Here is a 13988-nt window from a genome sequence, read left to right on the forward strand (position 1 = left end):
CCTACACAGCACTCCCAACTTCTCGGATGCCTTCATCTTTCTTTCTGAAAACGTGCGGCCAGAGTGCTCAGACTAGAAAGAGGAAGCGGCAACCTTCCTTCCTCCAGATCCACAGACCACCACTTCCTGGGAACAACGGAGCCATCTCCCAAGGCCCTTTCTGGCTGCAGGACACCTCAGCCCACCCAGGGAGCGTTTCTACCATCTTCCTTTTCTAACCTGTGCCTGAGGACACACCCTCATCTCTGGGTCGGGGGGTGAGTCCCAGCACCAGTCCCTAAGCTGGGGGTCCAGCTCAGAGTCCCGAATGCCCATTCCCGTTGCCCACAGAGGTTCCCTGAGTACCTAGCAACCAAGTTGAATGTGTTTCCAGCTCCCGCAGCCGGCTTCCCTTATGCCCGTAGATGCCACCTCTCTGGAGCAACTGCAGGCCCAGCCACCTTGAGAGGGGAAGTGGCCAGGGAACAAGCTGGCTAGACCCCAGGAGTTGAGGCAGGTCACAGCTGGATGGCCTAAGCTGATGTCCCTACCAGCTTCAGCTCCCTGAGAGGTGGGGCGATGTGTGCCCTTCGGACATATTAAGAAGCTGCCACTGGGGAGAGGACCATCTGCCTGTCAGGACACCTAGCCCAGCTGGCAGGGCCCAAATGAGTCCCAGGCCTGGACCCTCCCTATCCACCCTGGCTTCAGGGGCTCCCAGAAGCCGCCAGGGGCCTAGCATTGCATCTCCCAGTGACCATGGCCACGCCCATCTTGTCTGGGCCTCAGTTTCCTCATCTACACAATGAGATGGGAGGGGAACAAAGAAGAGATTATGTAAACCACCTGGGTGATGCAGCTGGGTATCTTCAGAACTCTGGATTCTGTTCTCAGCTCCCCACCCTGGACCCTTCCCTCACCATTCACCACCTCCCTCCAAAGGAGATCCCAGAGGTGCTGTATCTGACTTGACTGCTCCCACCTACCCCCACCCACACCCCAGGGGGCCTTCCTTAGTGACAGCCCTCCTCCCTACAAGGAAACTGAAGGCAAGAAGAGGTCACATCTTTAGCAGGAAATCCCAAAGGCCGGAATCCTGGGATTGCAAGTACAATGCCCCCTTCCCCGCCCTGAAGCTCATCCCTTTCCAGAGACCAGCCCTGGCTCCCCTAGGGCTGGGGATCCAGCAATCCTAGCTGAAGCTCCTCTGGACATCGGCCTCCTCCAGTGCCAGAGGTCCAGCAGCCGGAGGCTTTGGCCCCCTCCCCTGTGTCCCAGGCCAGGTGGCCAGGAATGTGCTAACGGGGCAAGTTAGGTCCTGCGGGCCCACACAGGCACCTGTGGACTTTGAGAGGGGACCCGGCAGGGCGGGGTGGGGCGGGGCGGGATGGGGCGGGGCGTTGGTGCGGATCGCGGGAAGGGCGGGGCCGGCTCAGGGAGTAAACCAGCAGCTGCCTCCCAGCCACTGCTGCACCGCCAGCGGCAGATACAGGCCACGACATGAAGCTTCCCCTCCTGCCCTGCGCGCTGCTGCTGCTGCTGGCGACAGCCCCCGGCCCGGGCCCATGGCCTGCAGCAGGTATGCTTCCTTCTGTCCCCTGTCTGTCCGTCTGTCTGTTGCAGTCAGGCCCCCAGCAGATGCTCCTCCGGGCTGGGCCTCTGACTATCTATCTGTCGGGCCATCTGTGCCTGTACTGGGGGCAGTGGGAAGAAATTGGAGGTACAGGGGCCACCGAGTGGGGATGGGGATCTGGGCGGTGCCCACCATAAATCAGCCGGGAGCCGGCAGCTGTCTGGGAGGGAGGTGATCAGGCAGTTGGTGGGCTCAGAAGAGCTCTTGGCCTGCGCCCCGAGCCCCAGTGCAGGGTGTGCTTCCCATGAAGGAGCCCCCTAGTCCCACTGGCCAGAGGCAGGATGTGAGTCCTTGTCAGGGTGGAGCCGAACCCCAGAAAGGCTAGTGGGAGAACCACTTGGCTTCAGAGCCAAGACCACGGCCCCTCCGCGGAGCTGGGCCAGAATTCACAGGCCTCCCAGCCCCCAGCCTGGCCCCTCTCCCCCATTGCAGGGAAATGCTCTCCATCCTCCTGCCACTTAACTGGCTTACTGGCATCCCTCAGCCCCCTCCCCCACCTCCTTGAGCCATCACATCCTCGGTCAATAAACATTGACACTCTTGAGTGCTGGCCCTGCAGCTGGGTGAAGCGGGGTCACCAGTGTGGCTCAGGCCCAGCCCTGGCCCTTGACTGGCCCCCTTTGGAGGGTGGCAGGGAAGGGCCGGGTGGGACATGTGAGCCCAGCCTCAGTGCCTACATCCCACCCCAGTCCCCACCCTCCAACCCACGTGGCCATGCCAGCCTGAGGCACCAATCCCTTGAAAATGCTTCTGCTATAGGGCCCCATAGCTGGAGGAAAAGGCTGGGGGCTCTTTCCACAGCTCCCCCCATTCCAGACTACTTTCCCATTCTGGCCCTGCTGGGTCTTCTGCTGGGAATGTTCTTCCCTAAAAGGAGGGGCATACCCCTCACCTTCTCCGCAAAGGGCGGGGCTCCTTTGGGGGCTGCAATAAGTAAATCAGCTCTGCTCTGCAGAGTGAGATGCAGAGCTCAGCCCAAGCACCTGCCCCTCCCCGGCCTCCAATGAGATTCATAGTAGCTGAGTCCCCAGACCTTGCATCAGCAAACGGGGTGGGGCAGGGGGGAGGGTTTCTTTTCCAGGCTACTAGTCCACAGACCCTTCAGGGAGTGGAGACAGGTCCCTGGCCCGTGTCCCGGGCTCAGACATCTGAGGCCATCTGAGAATGCCATTACCTACAGAACTTGGTGGCTGAGGGTCAGTCATGCCCTGGGGGCTCATCCTGACCCTGCAAAGTTGTGTCTGGAGGCATTCCGCCTTATCTCCCCTCCTTATCTAGCCAGTCCTTCAGGTGAACTGTCATATGATCTGTACTAAGCATTACCCCACCCTACAAGCCCTGTGGACTGCCACTGTGTCCACATGGTGGTCAGTGCAATCCCTGCTGCATTCTCCTGGGTATGCTTCTCTCTAGTGGGCTCCGGGAAAACAGACGTGGGCCCTGCGCATGGGGGTGCTGGCCCAGCACCCACCAGGGCTGCGCACTCAGAGCCCTCTCCTCTAGGTGCCCAGGAGAGCTGCTCCCAACGCTGTGGGGACCCAGGCGGGCAATGCTCCTGCCACCCAACCTGCGTCGGCCTGGGCACCTGCTGCTCGGACTTGCGGGACTTCTGCCTGGAGATCGTACCCTACTCGGGCTCCATGATGGGTGGCAAGGACTTCGTGGTGCAGCACCTCAAGTGGTCCAGCCCCACCACCAGCGTGATCTGCAGGTGGGAAGCCAAGGGGCCGTGCATACTGGAGGCCCAGACTACTTGGCTGGCTGGGCGGAGCCCCGAGGACCAAGGACAGGGACAGCTGGTTGGATGGGTTCCCCAGGGAGGTGAGGGGCCCAGGCCTTCCCTGGCCCAGCCTCTCCTGCCACCTCTGCTCCCCACAGGTTTAAGGAGAGCGTCCAGACCCTCGGCCACGTGGACTCCTTCGGACGTGTGCACTGTGTGTCGCCTCTGCTTTACGAGACTGGCCGCATCCCCTTCACACTCTCCATGGACAATGGCCGTTCCTTCCCACGCTCAGGCACCTGGCTGGCTGGTGAGCCCCACCTTGCTGATCCAGGCTTTGGGCACCAGGCCCCACACTCTGCAGGCCCTGTCCCCCGCATTTCCCCTGCCACGGGGAATTTCCCCAGTACTAATCTATGCACACTTGGCCCACCCACCGGGGCCTGACACTCTGGCTGAACCAGTCCCTTGAGAGGCCTGCCCAACCACAGGGGCGAGGACTTCCACCCTGGCATCCAGACAGGAGTCTCAGCCCAGAGGGAATGGGGGCTACAGAGGTCACCCAGCAGGGTGGGCCAGGCTAGGGAAGGGGAGGAGGCAGGTGGAGGCCAGAGACCTGAGCAGTGGTGGGCAGGGCCCTGCCTCTTATGTCCTTTCCCCACCGTGAGGGTCTGGGGGACACCGTGGTGCCAGTGAGACTGCCATGCTTTGTCCTTGAGAGGCCCCCACAGCTCTTAGAGCCCCAGGGCCTCCTCCACTGGAGCCCCTGGGCCCCAGGCCTTTTCTCACCTACCTCCCCCTCCCAGTGCATCCCAGCAAAGTGTCTGAGACAGAGAAGAGCCAGCTGGTGAACGAGACCCACTGGCAATATTATGGCACCACTGGCATCGGAGGTAACCTCTCGCTGACCTGGAACGTCTCAGCTCTTCCCACAGACTCCGTCACCATCGAGCTGTGGGGCTATGAGGAGACAGGTGAGGCACTCTGCGGGCTGCTTCTGGGTCAGAAGCTTTGGGCTTGCAGAGGTGCAAGGGAATTCCAGGCAGGGGAAATGCTATGGATGGGGCGGGGGTCCCAGGTAGGGATTGGAATGAGGAAAGTGCAGAAAAGAAAGAGGACGTGGAAGGGGTGGGGTCATGAAGGGCCCAGCGGAACAGGGCAAGGAGGCCGGGGCCCCCCTCAGGGAGGAGGTGCGATGGATGCTTGGTCCCTGGATGTAAGGCTTGTCCTGGAAACAGAAAAGACTTGCTCTGCCCCCTACTCTCTGGGTCTCTGGATGGCTGATGTAGCCCTGGGCCTGTCCTAGAACAGGGACAGTGACCCTGGAGCGTGGGGGAAGGAGGTCATGATCACTTGAGCCAGGGTCCCTGTGGGGACAGCAGGGAAGCCCTCCTATGGGGATCCTCTGTCTGTCCATCTGTTCATCTACCAGGCTGCTCTGAGCACCAAAGACTGGCGCCCGCCCCTTCTCTGCCCCAGGGGTCCTCAGACAGGCCCCGGGGCTGACTGGGACCTTCTCTCCCTCAGGGAAGCCATACTCAGAGGAATGGACGGCAAAGTGGTCATACCTGTACTCCCTGGCCACGAACGTCCCCAACTCCGGCTCTTTCACCTTCGTCCCACAACCCGCGCCTCAGCACTACCAGAGATGGGAAGTGGGTGCCCTTCGGATCGTCAGCAGCAAACACTACGACGGGGAGAGGTGAGGGCCGTGCAGAGGATGGGTGGAGGGCTGGCTGGCTGCCCGACGGGGAGGCCGGGGCCAGGGGCAGAGAGGGAGGCCCTTAGTGTGCGTGTGTTGCCGCAGGGACGTGCAGGCGCTCTGGAGCAATGAGCACGCTCTGGCCTGGCACCTGGGCAATGACTTCCGGGCAGACCCCGTGGCCTGGGCCCGAACTCAGTGCCTAAACTGGGAGGAGCTAGAGGACCAGCTGCCCACGTTCCTGGAGGAACTGCCTGACTGCCCCTGTACCCTGGCCCAGGCCCAGGCTGACTCTGGCCGCTTCCATGTGAGTCTCCACCCAGGAGGGCCCAGGAACTAACTGGCAAGGGGGCAAGAGAAGCCAGCTGCCCCCCACCATGGACATGGCTACGCCCGCCCAGAACAACAGCAGGGAAGGCAGATAGAGTCCCCTGGGAGGCGGGGGTGGGTTGGGGATGGCAGAGCCGGATGCTGGGGCGGGTGACGACCACCTGCTGCTCTACAGACTGACTACGGCTGTGACATCGAGCATGGCAGCGTGTGCACCTACCACCCAGGGGCTGTGCACTGCGTGCGCTCTGTGCAAGCCAGGTGAGCCCCCGGATGGCGGTCGGGGCACCAGGCAGAGCCTGGGGGCGGGATCGCCCGTGGCGGGCCTGACCTGTCCGCGTCCCCAGCCCCCAGTACGCCTCGGGCCAGCAGTGCTGCTACACCAAGGAGGGCACGCAGCTCCTGACAGCTGACTCGACGAGCGGCAGCACCCCGGACCGCGGCCACGACTGGGGCGCGCCCCCGTTCCGAGCGCCGCCCCGCGTGCCCGGCCTCTCCCACTGGCTCTACGATGTCATCAGCTTCTACCACTGCTGCCTCTGGGCACCCGAGTGCTCCCGCTACATGGCCCGGCGGCCCTCCAGCGACTGCCTCCGCTACCAGCCCCCGCGCCTGGGTGAGTGCCAGCCAGGGTGGGGCCCAGGGCAGGACCAGACCGGGGCAGCCTGCCTGACGCTCCGCTCTCCCCAGCCTCTGCTTTCGGGGACCCGCACTTTGTCACTTTCGATGGCGCCAATTTCACATTCAATGGGCGTGGCGAGTACGTGCTGCTGGAGGCCGCGCTGACTAACCTGAGGGTGCAGGTGCGGGCCCAGCCCAGGACGACACTCGAGGGTGAGGAGTGAGGCCGGGGCCCGGGGGACTCAGGGTGGCTCTGAGTCATCCTAGGTGGGAGCCTGGAGCCAAGTGGACCCTGTTCTGCACCCGCCACCCCCAGGCGCACAAGACCGAGGCACGGGGCTGACGGCTGTAGCCGTCCAGGAGGGCAACTCAGATGTGGTGGAGGTCCGGCTGGCAGGCGCGACAGTGGTCCTGCAGGTGCTGCTGAACCAGGAGGTGCTCAGCTTCGCCGAGCAGAAATGGTTGGACCTGAAGGGTGAGTAGCACGGTCGGGCAGGGTCGCCGGGCTGCCCTCGCTCCCTTTCCCTTCCGCCCGGGCTTCTGCACCTCTCACAGGCCCTGGCCGGAGGCAGGGATGGTGTCCAGAGCACAGATGCGGAGGCGAAGGCCTCGCGGAGCTTGCCGCAGGGCGACAGTCAGCCCCTCTCCCCCGCAGCTCGCTGCAGAGGGACCTGGCACAATGGACACGTGCCTCCGGCCCACAGCTCTCTGTGCACAGACATGGTTCCAGGCCCCAGGTAGCAAAGTCCGGTAGGGGGGACCTGGTCTGATCTTGAGCCTTTATATCTGTGGAGCCCTAAGACACACCCCGGTCAGAGCCCCGACATGCCAGGATGGTGGGATGAGTCCCCGCCGACATGAGCTGGGAGGTGCAGTGCTCTCAGGAGGCTGACCTGAGCGTTAAGGAGTGGTGGCTCTCTGCCTCTCTTCTCTCAGTAGTGCTGCTGCAGGGAATGAAATGACTCCCCGTTGGGATGGGTGGGGACCCGGGGTGGGCTTGTTGGTGCTGAGGATGCAGGGACCCCCAGGGAGAGCAGAGGCAAGCATGGCTGCTGCCTCCCAGTCAGAAAGCAAGGGCCAACCAGCAACCCCCATGTGTGGCCTGGGCGTGGGGGTCTGTTCGGGGCCTGGGCACCTCACATCAGCACGGGGGCCCCGGCCCCAGATTGCTGGAGTGTCACAGTCAGTAGGGTTGATCCTGGGGACACTCTTCCCTTTCCCTGAAGCCCAGGGGCAGCAGCCCATGGGAGACGACCTTGACCTCAACTCCCCCCTGCGCAGGCATGTTCCTGTCGGTGGCTTCTGAGGACAGCGTATCTATCATGCTGTCATCGGGGGCAGGCCTGGAAGTCAGCGTCCAGGATCCCTTCCTGAGTGTGGCCATCCTGCTGCCCGAGAAGTTCCTCAACCACACTCAAGGTCTCCTTGGAACACTCAACGACAACCCCGCGGACGACTTCACTCTGCGCAATGGGCAGGTCCTGCCCCCCACTGCCAAATCCCGAGAACTGTTCCGGTTTGGGGCTGACTGTGAGTGATCGTGAGGCCCGTGCTGGAAGAAGGGACAGGATGGGACAAGGGGCGGGGGGCGGCGGAGGTCAGAGGGAGACCGCATACCATGGGCCACCAGCCAGGCCAGCTCCATGTCTCTGCAGGGGCCGTGGAGAACGCCTCCTCCCTATTCACCTATGACTCCCGGCTTCTGGTCAACAACTTCCTGTACCGGCCCAAGCATGACCCTACCTTCCAGCCCCTCTTCCCTGAGGAGATCACCCCCAGCCCCAGCCAGGTGATTGAGGCAGCCGAATTGTGTGGGGACAACCATTTCTGCAGCTTTGACGTGGCAGCTACTGGGAGCCTGAGTGTGGGCAATGCCACACGGTTGGCCTACCAGCTGCACCAGCATCGTGTGCAGAGTCTGCAGCCAGGTAAGGGCTGCAGGCGGGTCCCCCTGCAAGGGGGCAGGCACTTCACACTGGGACATGGCCTCCCAGGCCGGCGGCTGAGGCGGCCAGTTGCTCAGGGTTGTCAACTGTGTTCCATTTTACCCCAGTGGTGTCTTGCGGCTGGCTGGCCCCGCCCGACAATGGGGTCAAGGAGGGCATCAGGTACCTGAAGGACTCCAAGGTTTACTTCCACTGCAACAACGGCCACAGCCTGGTCGGGACAGAGATCAGCACCTGCCTGGCCAGTGGCAAGTGGTCCAGTCCCACCCCGACATGCCAGCCAGGTGAGGATGCCCAGTCCACCAGTCCATCTGCTGCCCAGCCTGGTCTGGCCCCGCCCACATGCTTGCCCCTCCCACACCCCCCTCCCAGCGCACGCCAGGCCAGCCTGCTCAAGCTCACCTGCCCGCCATCTGGCCCTGGGCTGCGCTCACCTCTCTCACCCACTCTCCAGGGCGAAGCCACACCGTGCTGCTGAGCATTGTCTTTGGAGTCCTGGCGGTGGTGGCTGTGGTCGCGCTCATCTATGTGCTACTGCACCGCAGGAAGGGCAACATGTGAGACCCCCCACCCACCCGAGCCCAGGGTCCTGCCCGCGGGACCAGGGTCTGGGCCCCTGGGGCACCCGTGGGACCGCCATGCCTGCTCACACACCTGCTCTCCTGCAGGGCCATGTGGACTTCGCAGCCCTGAAGAGAGTGCTCCTGGCCAGCGACGTGAGTGCACCAGGCCACCGTCAGACCAAAGACCAGCCTCCCAGGAGAGCGCTCCAAACTCCCGAGACTGAGCACCCCAACACTCCAGTCCCCTAATCCGTAGCACCTGGGACCTGGACACCTGATACCTGAGCCTTTAACGCCTGTGGACCCGAGGCCCTGCTCTATCACCTCAGACCCGGACCCTGAGCTCTAACTGTGTAGTTCCTGAAGCCATTACCCAAATACTTGCAGCTCTAATTCTCCAGACTTGAGACTCCACACCCTCAACGCTAATGCCTGTCTGCTGAGTCCTAGTATTCCTGCCCCTGACACTCAGGCGGCAGTACCTCAGCTCCCGCGCCCAATGCCCGTGCCTCTGACCCCTGAAATACTGATACCTGGTGCCGCCAAATCACAGCCCCGGCACCCAGCTGCCTTGATTCCTGGACACTGGGCCCAGCTAAGACTGCAGGTGGGCCCAGCTCAACGCGCGGAGAGACCCCAGTACTCCAAAGTGGAGAGTTATTCTCTGAGCGCCAGGCTTGTGATTCTGACTTTTGGAATGACACTTGAAACACCCCTCTCTGCCTGAACAAGGAGAAAATAAGCCTGTTGCTCCCTCTCCCTGGTGTCCTGGTACTCATGTTGTCCCTTGGTTCTAGGATTCTACAGTAGCCCTTTGGGGTCCAGAGCGACTTGGGTCTCAGTCTTTCATCTGCCAGGTCACCTGAGACAGGTCCCTGCCCAGCCTCTCTCCATCTGAAAATGGGTTCAAGAACAGTGATGGTTTCGTGGGGTGGGGAGGACAGATATGGTATTTGGGGAAGGTGGACCATGGGGTGCCGCCCTGGGTGCCCAGGACATAGGGCAGAGCCAGCCCGCCCCTTCACCCTGCAGCAAGCTGGCCCAGCCTGGGCCTGGGCCCCTACCCTGCCCAGCACCCCCCACCCCCAAAGCCAGTCACTAGTAGTGGCAGGCCCAAGTCGTCTGCCCCAAGTCCGTTTTCAGGGTCCCTAGGCCTTCCACACAGGAGTATCCAACAGCTAGGTACGGAGCACAGGCCTCACACTGCCTCTGCCCACCTGCACCAGGGCCAGACAGCTCGTGCAGAAACACAAGCTAGGAGCTGGCTTGAGGACAAGTGAGACCCAAAGTGTTTTGTGGTGAGGGAACTGAATAGGGGCCTTGGGAGGGTCTAGACAGGGTAAGATGGGGTCACATTTGCATTGTAGGTATCAGACAGAAAGCACCAGGGAGGGTGGGGTTGGAGGTTGGTGCCCCCTGGACCAGGCAGCAGATCAGCCGGAGAGGAGCCTGGGCAGGAGGATGAAGAATCCTCAGTGGGAGGTGATGAGTGGAGGCCTTCTTCGCTATGGCTTGCAGCACCAAGAGTGACCACATGGGGGCAGCAGAGGGTAAGAACTGTAAGCAAAGGCGGACACCGCGCCAGGACCCAGACTACAGGAAAATGCAGTCAGCCCCAGCCCTGCAGCTGGACCAGCAAGCTTATCATAACCTCAGCCAAGGTTCATACGGGCCCACCTCTGCATCTCTTCTCAGTTTGGAGGCCTTCAAGTCATTCTCCCAGTCTCAGGAGCTCAAGTCTCAGAGAGCTTGCACAGGTCACTCCCAGATTGTCCAAGATGACACTGACCACCAGGTTGGTGCTCAGGCCTCCCTACTCACTCAGCCTCACTTTGGATAGAGGGTCCCAGACAGGGGTGGGAAGCTGTGGCAGGGGCAATTCCTGCCCAGGGTTTCCAAAAGTGAGTGCACCATTGGCACATTTGAAGGAATAGAGCTAAGGCTGAAGGATTGGGGGACTCCCAGGGATGGTGCCCAGAAGACTAAAGAGGGGGAGAGGTTGGTGCTTCCTGCCCTTCCGAACCCCAGAACCCCAATTCCCCACCTCTCTGGGCCTCCAGCCCAGGTCAGTGTCGGGCTGAGGACCAGCCCCTTGGCTGCTAGGTGGGTACTTTCTCCTCTTGAGATGAGGTAAGGGAGGACTGGCCTCCCACTAACCTGAATCCCCAGTGCATCCCTGTGCTGAGCCAAGCCCAGCTGGGCACTTGCCAGCCTGGATATGTGGGCTCAGACACAAACGCCCAGGCGGACAGGGGCTTTTCATAGCTCCTATACCAGGCCTCAAAGGAGAGTGGAATTCTCAGACTTGATTGGTCAGAGAGGGCATTCTGGGAAGAGGAACAGCCTGAGCAAAGGCTCAGAGGAAGAGAAGTGCAGTTGGGTCTGAGGCAAAGTGGTAAGGGGGTGGCAACCGAGACTCCTCCTCTATCGGGCCATGGCATTTAGGCTTTGTTCTGAGAGTAAAGCGTGGCCTCCCCTACCCTCACCCCATCCCTCTTGGACAGGCCGTAGAGCTGCCCTTGCCCTCCCCAGCAGGAGAAGGGGTGCACAGTCTGTGCCCTGGCCCCAGACAGACATCAGACATTCCCAGTGCCAGGGGCAGGCCAAGCTGGGAAGCCCCAACACCTGACAGGGATTTTCCAGGGGCCCCTAAGGAGTCAGGGGTTCTAGTCAGCCTGTGTGAGTGTGGAAGGTCCCAGCACAAACTTCCTAGAGACATCAAAGCCAGGGACCCCCACCTCAGAGAGGTGGTCTTCCCAGGGCAGCCGCAGGGAATCATGGTACAAAACCCAGTGACCAGTCCTCTGCCCCTTGTACCAGTCCAGGTGTCAGCGATGGTGATCCAGAGACTTGGAAACGCAGACGATAAGAGAGCTGGGAAGTCAAATGGGACATGGCGAGGCAGCCACAGGATTTCAGTGGCATCTCTGGGCTGAGGGACAAAGGAGGGGACTGTTACTGAACCAGGTCCAAGTCCTACACAGCAGGAACCATGCAATCCCATGGGGCCTTGGTGGGAACCACAAAGAAAACTGGGCTACCACAGACTCCTCCGCAGTCTTGAGGTGAGGGAAGAAACTCATCTGTCTCTAGCCTCCCACCAGGGCCTCCCATTGGCCGAACGCAGTGGGGAGCGCTGACGGGGATGAAGAACCAATAATGTGCAAGGGGAACAGGACTCCTCCTCGGCCAAGCCGGTTCTTTCTGCCAGTCCCAGCACAGCCGAGTGCCTACCCTAGGCCACCCTTGTCTTCAAGGTCTCATGGCCTGATGTTTCTCCGAGGTGGAGGGGGTGGTCTGTGCTGTGTGTTGTGGGTGTGGGAGGTCAGGGGGTGCTTCCTGGAGGAGCCTAGCTCCAGCTGAACTTAAAAGGATAAAAATCATTAGGGAACCATTTAAGTAGGTGCCTACAGCTGTTAAGCAGTCTACACTGCTCAGATGCTTCTTATAGGTAGACTACACTGGACTACATTTCCCAGCCTCCCTTGCAGTTGCGGTAGTCATGTGACTGAGTTCTAACCAGTGCAATGTAAACGAAAAGGAGCAGGGTACTTCCAGGCCTGGCTCATCATTGCTCCCTCAGTCACCCATCCAAATTTTTTCCCCTGCTTGGGTTGATATAAGGATGATTTTGGAAGCTGCACCAACCTGGGTCCCCAGCATGTGGGAGGAACCCCTGCACACACCCTGACCTGTTTACCCATCCAGTACTGCTACAGGAACAAGAAATAAACTTCTCCCGTAATTAAGCCATTGTACATTTGGGGTCTATTTGTTGCAGGAGTTGGTCCCTCTAATTATACACCAGAGGCAAAGAAGCCAAAAGATGGCCTTATATTTTTTATTAGTGTTGAAAATAAATACTCTGTGCACGGGTTTTAAAGAGTTCAAACAGATACACCAATATTCACAGCAGCATTATTTACAATAGCCAAAAGGTGGAAGCCACCCAAGTGTCCAATAAAGGATGAACGGATGTACAAATGCGGTATACACACACACACACACACACACACACACACACACACACACACATATATATATACACGATGAAATATTAGCCTTATAAAGAAAGGAAATTCTGACACACACTATCACGTGGGTAAACCTTAAGGACATTATGCTAAGTGAAGTGAGCCAGTCACAAAAGGACAAATCTTGTATGATTCCACTTATATGAGAAAGCTAGAGTAGTCAAATTCCCAGAGACAGAAAGGAGAACGGTGGTTGCCAACAGCTGGGAGAGGGGGAATGGGGAGTAACTGTTTAATGGAGACAGAGTTCAGTTTTGCAAGACGAAATTGTTCTGGAGATGGATGGTGGTGGTGGTTGCTCAACCTTGCGAATGTTCTTAATGCCACTGAATTGTATGCTTAACTACGGTTAAGATGGTAAATGTTATGTATTTTTTTTTACAATTAAAATAAAAAATTTAAACAAAACAACTTATTTAATTAGTGCCCAGTTGGTAGACATTAAACCGTGCTCAGTTTTTTGTTTCAAACACTCTTGTGCTTTGTAAAAGCATTCAAGTTTACCTTTAGGAGAAATCCGCACAAAAGGGATTCGCTGGTTAAACAGCATGTGTGCTGTTTAGCTAAGGGGAGCCTTATGGGAAGGGGAGGGGCAGCCCAAGGCCACCTATCTTGTCTTTCTGGCCTTGACACCACCAACCTATGAGCGGGTCCCTCCCCTACACTCTTGTCAGCGCAGGGAGCCTTCGGATATTTTGCTCTTTGCCATTTAGAGGTTACGGATCCTACATCAACTCGGCTAGGCTGAATGACATTCCCAGAATTCCCTCCCCTGTACGTTTTGGGCATGCATGGTCCACAAGAGAGCCTCCTGCGCAACACTGGGAGGGCAGAAGTGAATTGGCAGTCTTTTTTGTAGCTCACACTCTAGCGGCCTGCTTGCTGATTCAGCTCCTCTGCGGGGGCAGAGGTCAAGCCTGCAAATGCTCCACCTGCCCCTAAGGCAGGGTAGTTAACCTACCAGGTTACAGCTCTGGAATTTTTCCTAAGTCGCTTATTCAGCCCTCTCGCTCTTTTGATTCCAAGGGTGAGAAACAGGCCAAGGCCAGGAAGACACAGATGACTTCGGGCTGCCCCACCCCTCCCCTATTAGGCTCTCCTTGGCTAATCATAATATGACTATCGTAGTTATCAATTCCACTTGCCACTGCCAAGAGGACAAAAGTCTGTAATTCAGACAACTCTGGGCAGATTCTCTCTGAGCTGCCCACACTTTGCTCTTGAGTATATACTTTCGCTTTAATAAAACTCGCTCTTTCCTGCTTGCTGTTAGTCATGCCCTTGAATTCTTTCTCACGACGTAGGACAAGAATCTGGTCCCCAGAGCTCTGGGTCCCTCTTTGGACTCCTGGCCCATTGAGCTCTCTAGCATCACCCTCACCCCTAAAGGTCATGAGCCTTCGGCTTTCCCAACTCCTGGGTCAAGTGTATGATAAAGCGTTCCAGCTTCTACAAGAAAT

The 13988-nt window shown here is 59.2% G+C and overlaps 1 protein-coding gene across 1 annotated transcript; it reads left to right on the forward strand.

Annotated features, from left to right (window-relative positions):
• Positions 1-1434: 1434 nt before the first annotated feature.
• Positions 1435-9338, forward strand: SUSD2 (sushi domain containing 2). The gene is made up of 15 exons (XM_016126167.2): positions 1435-1558; positions 3116-3323; positions 3491-3642; positions 4139-4306; positions 4860-5034; positions 5140-5341; positions 5540-5625; positions 5712-5980; positions 6055-6198; positions 6302-6460; positions 7267-7515; positions 7641-7913; positions 8039-8215; positions 8386-8488; positions 8600-9338. Exons 1-15 carry the CDS (start codon positions 1480-1482, stop codon positions 8622-8624), a joined length of 2469 nt encoding a protein of 822 aa, XP_015981653.1. The 5' UTR covers positions 1435-1479; the 3' UTR covers positions 8625-9338.
• The last annotated feature ends 4650 nt before the right edge of the window (positions 9339-13988 follow it).

Source organism: Rousettus aegyptiacus, unplaced genomic scaffold (genome assembly GCF_014176215.1).
Source record: "Rousettus aegyptiacus isolate mRouAeg1 unplaced genomic scaffold, mRouAeg1.p scaffold_m13_p_5, whole genome shotgun sequence".
Lineage (NCBI taxonomy): Eukaryota > Metazoa > Chordata > Mammalia > Chiroptera > Pteropodidae > Rousettus > Rousettus aegyptiacus.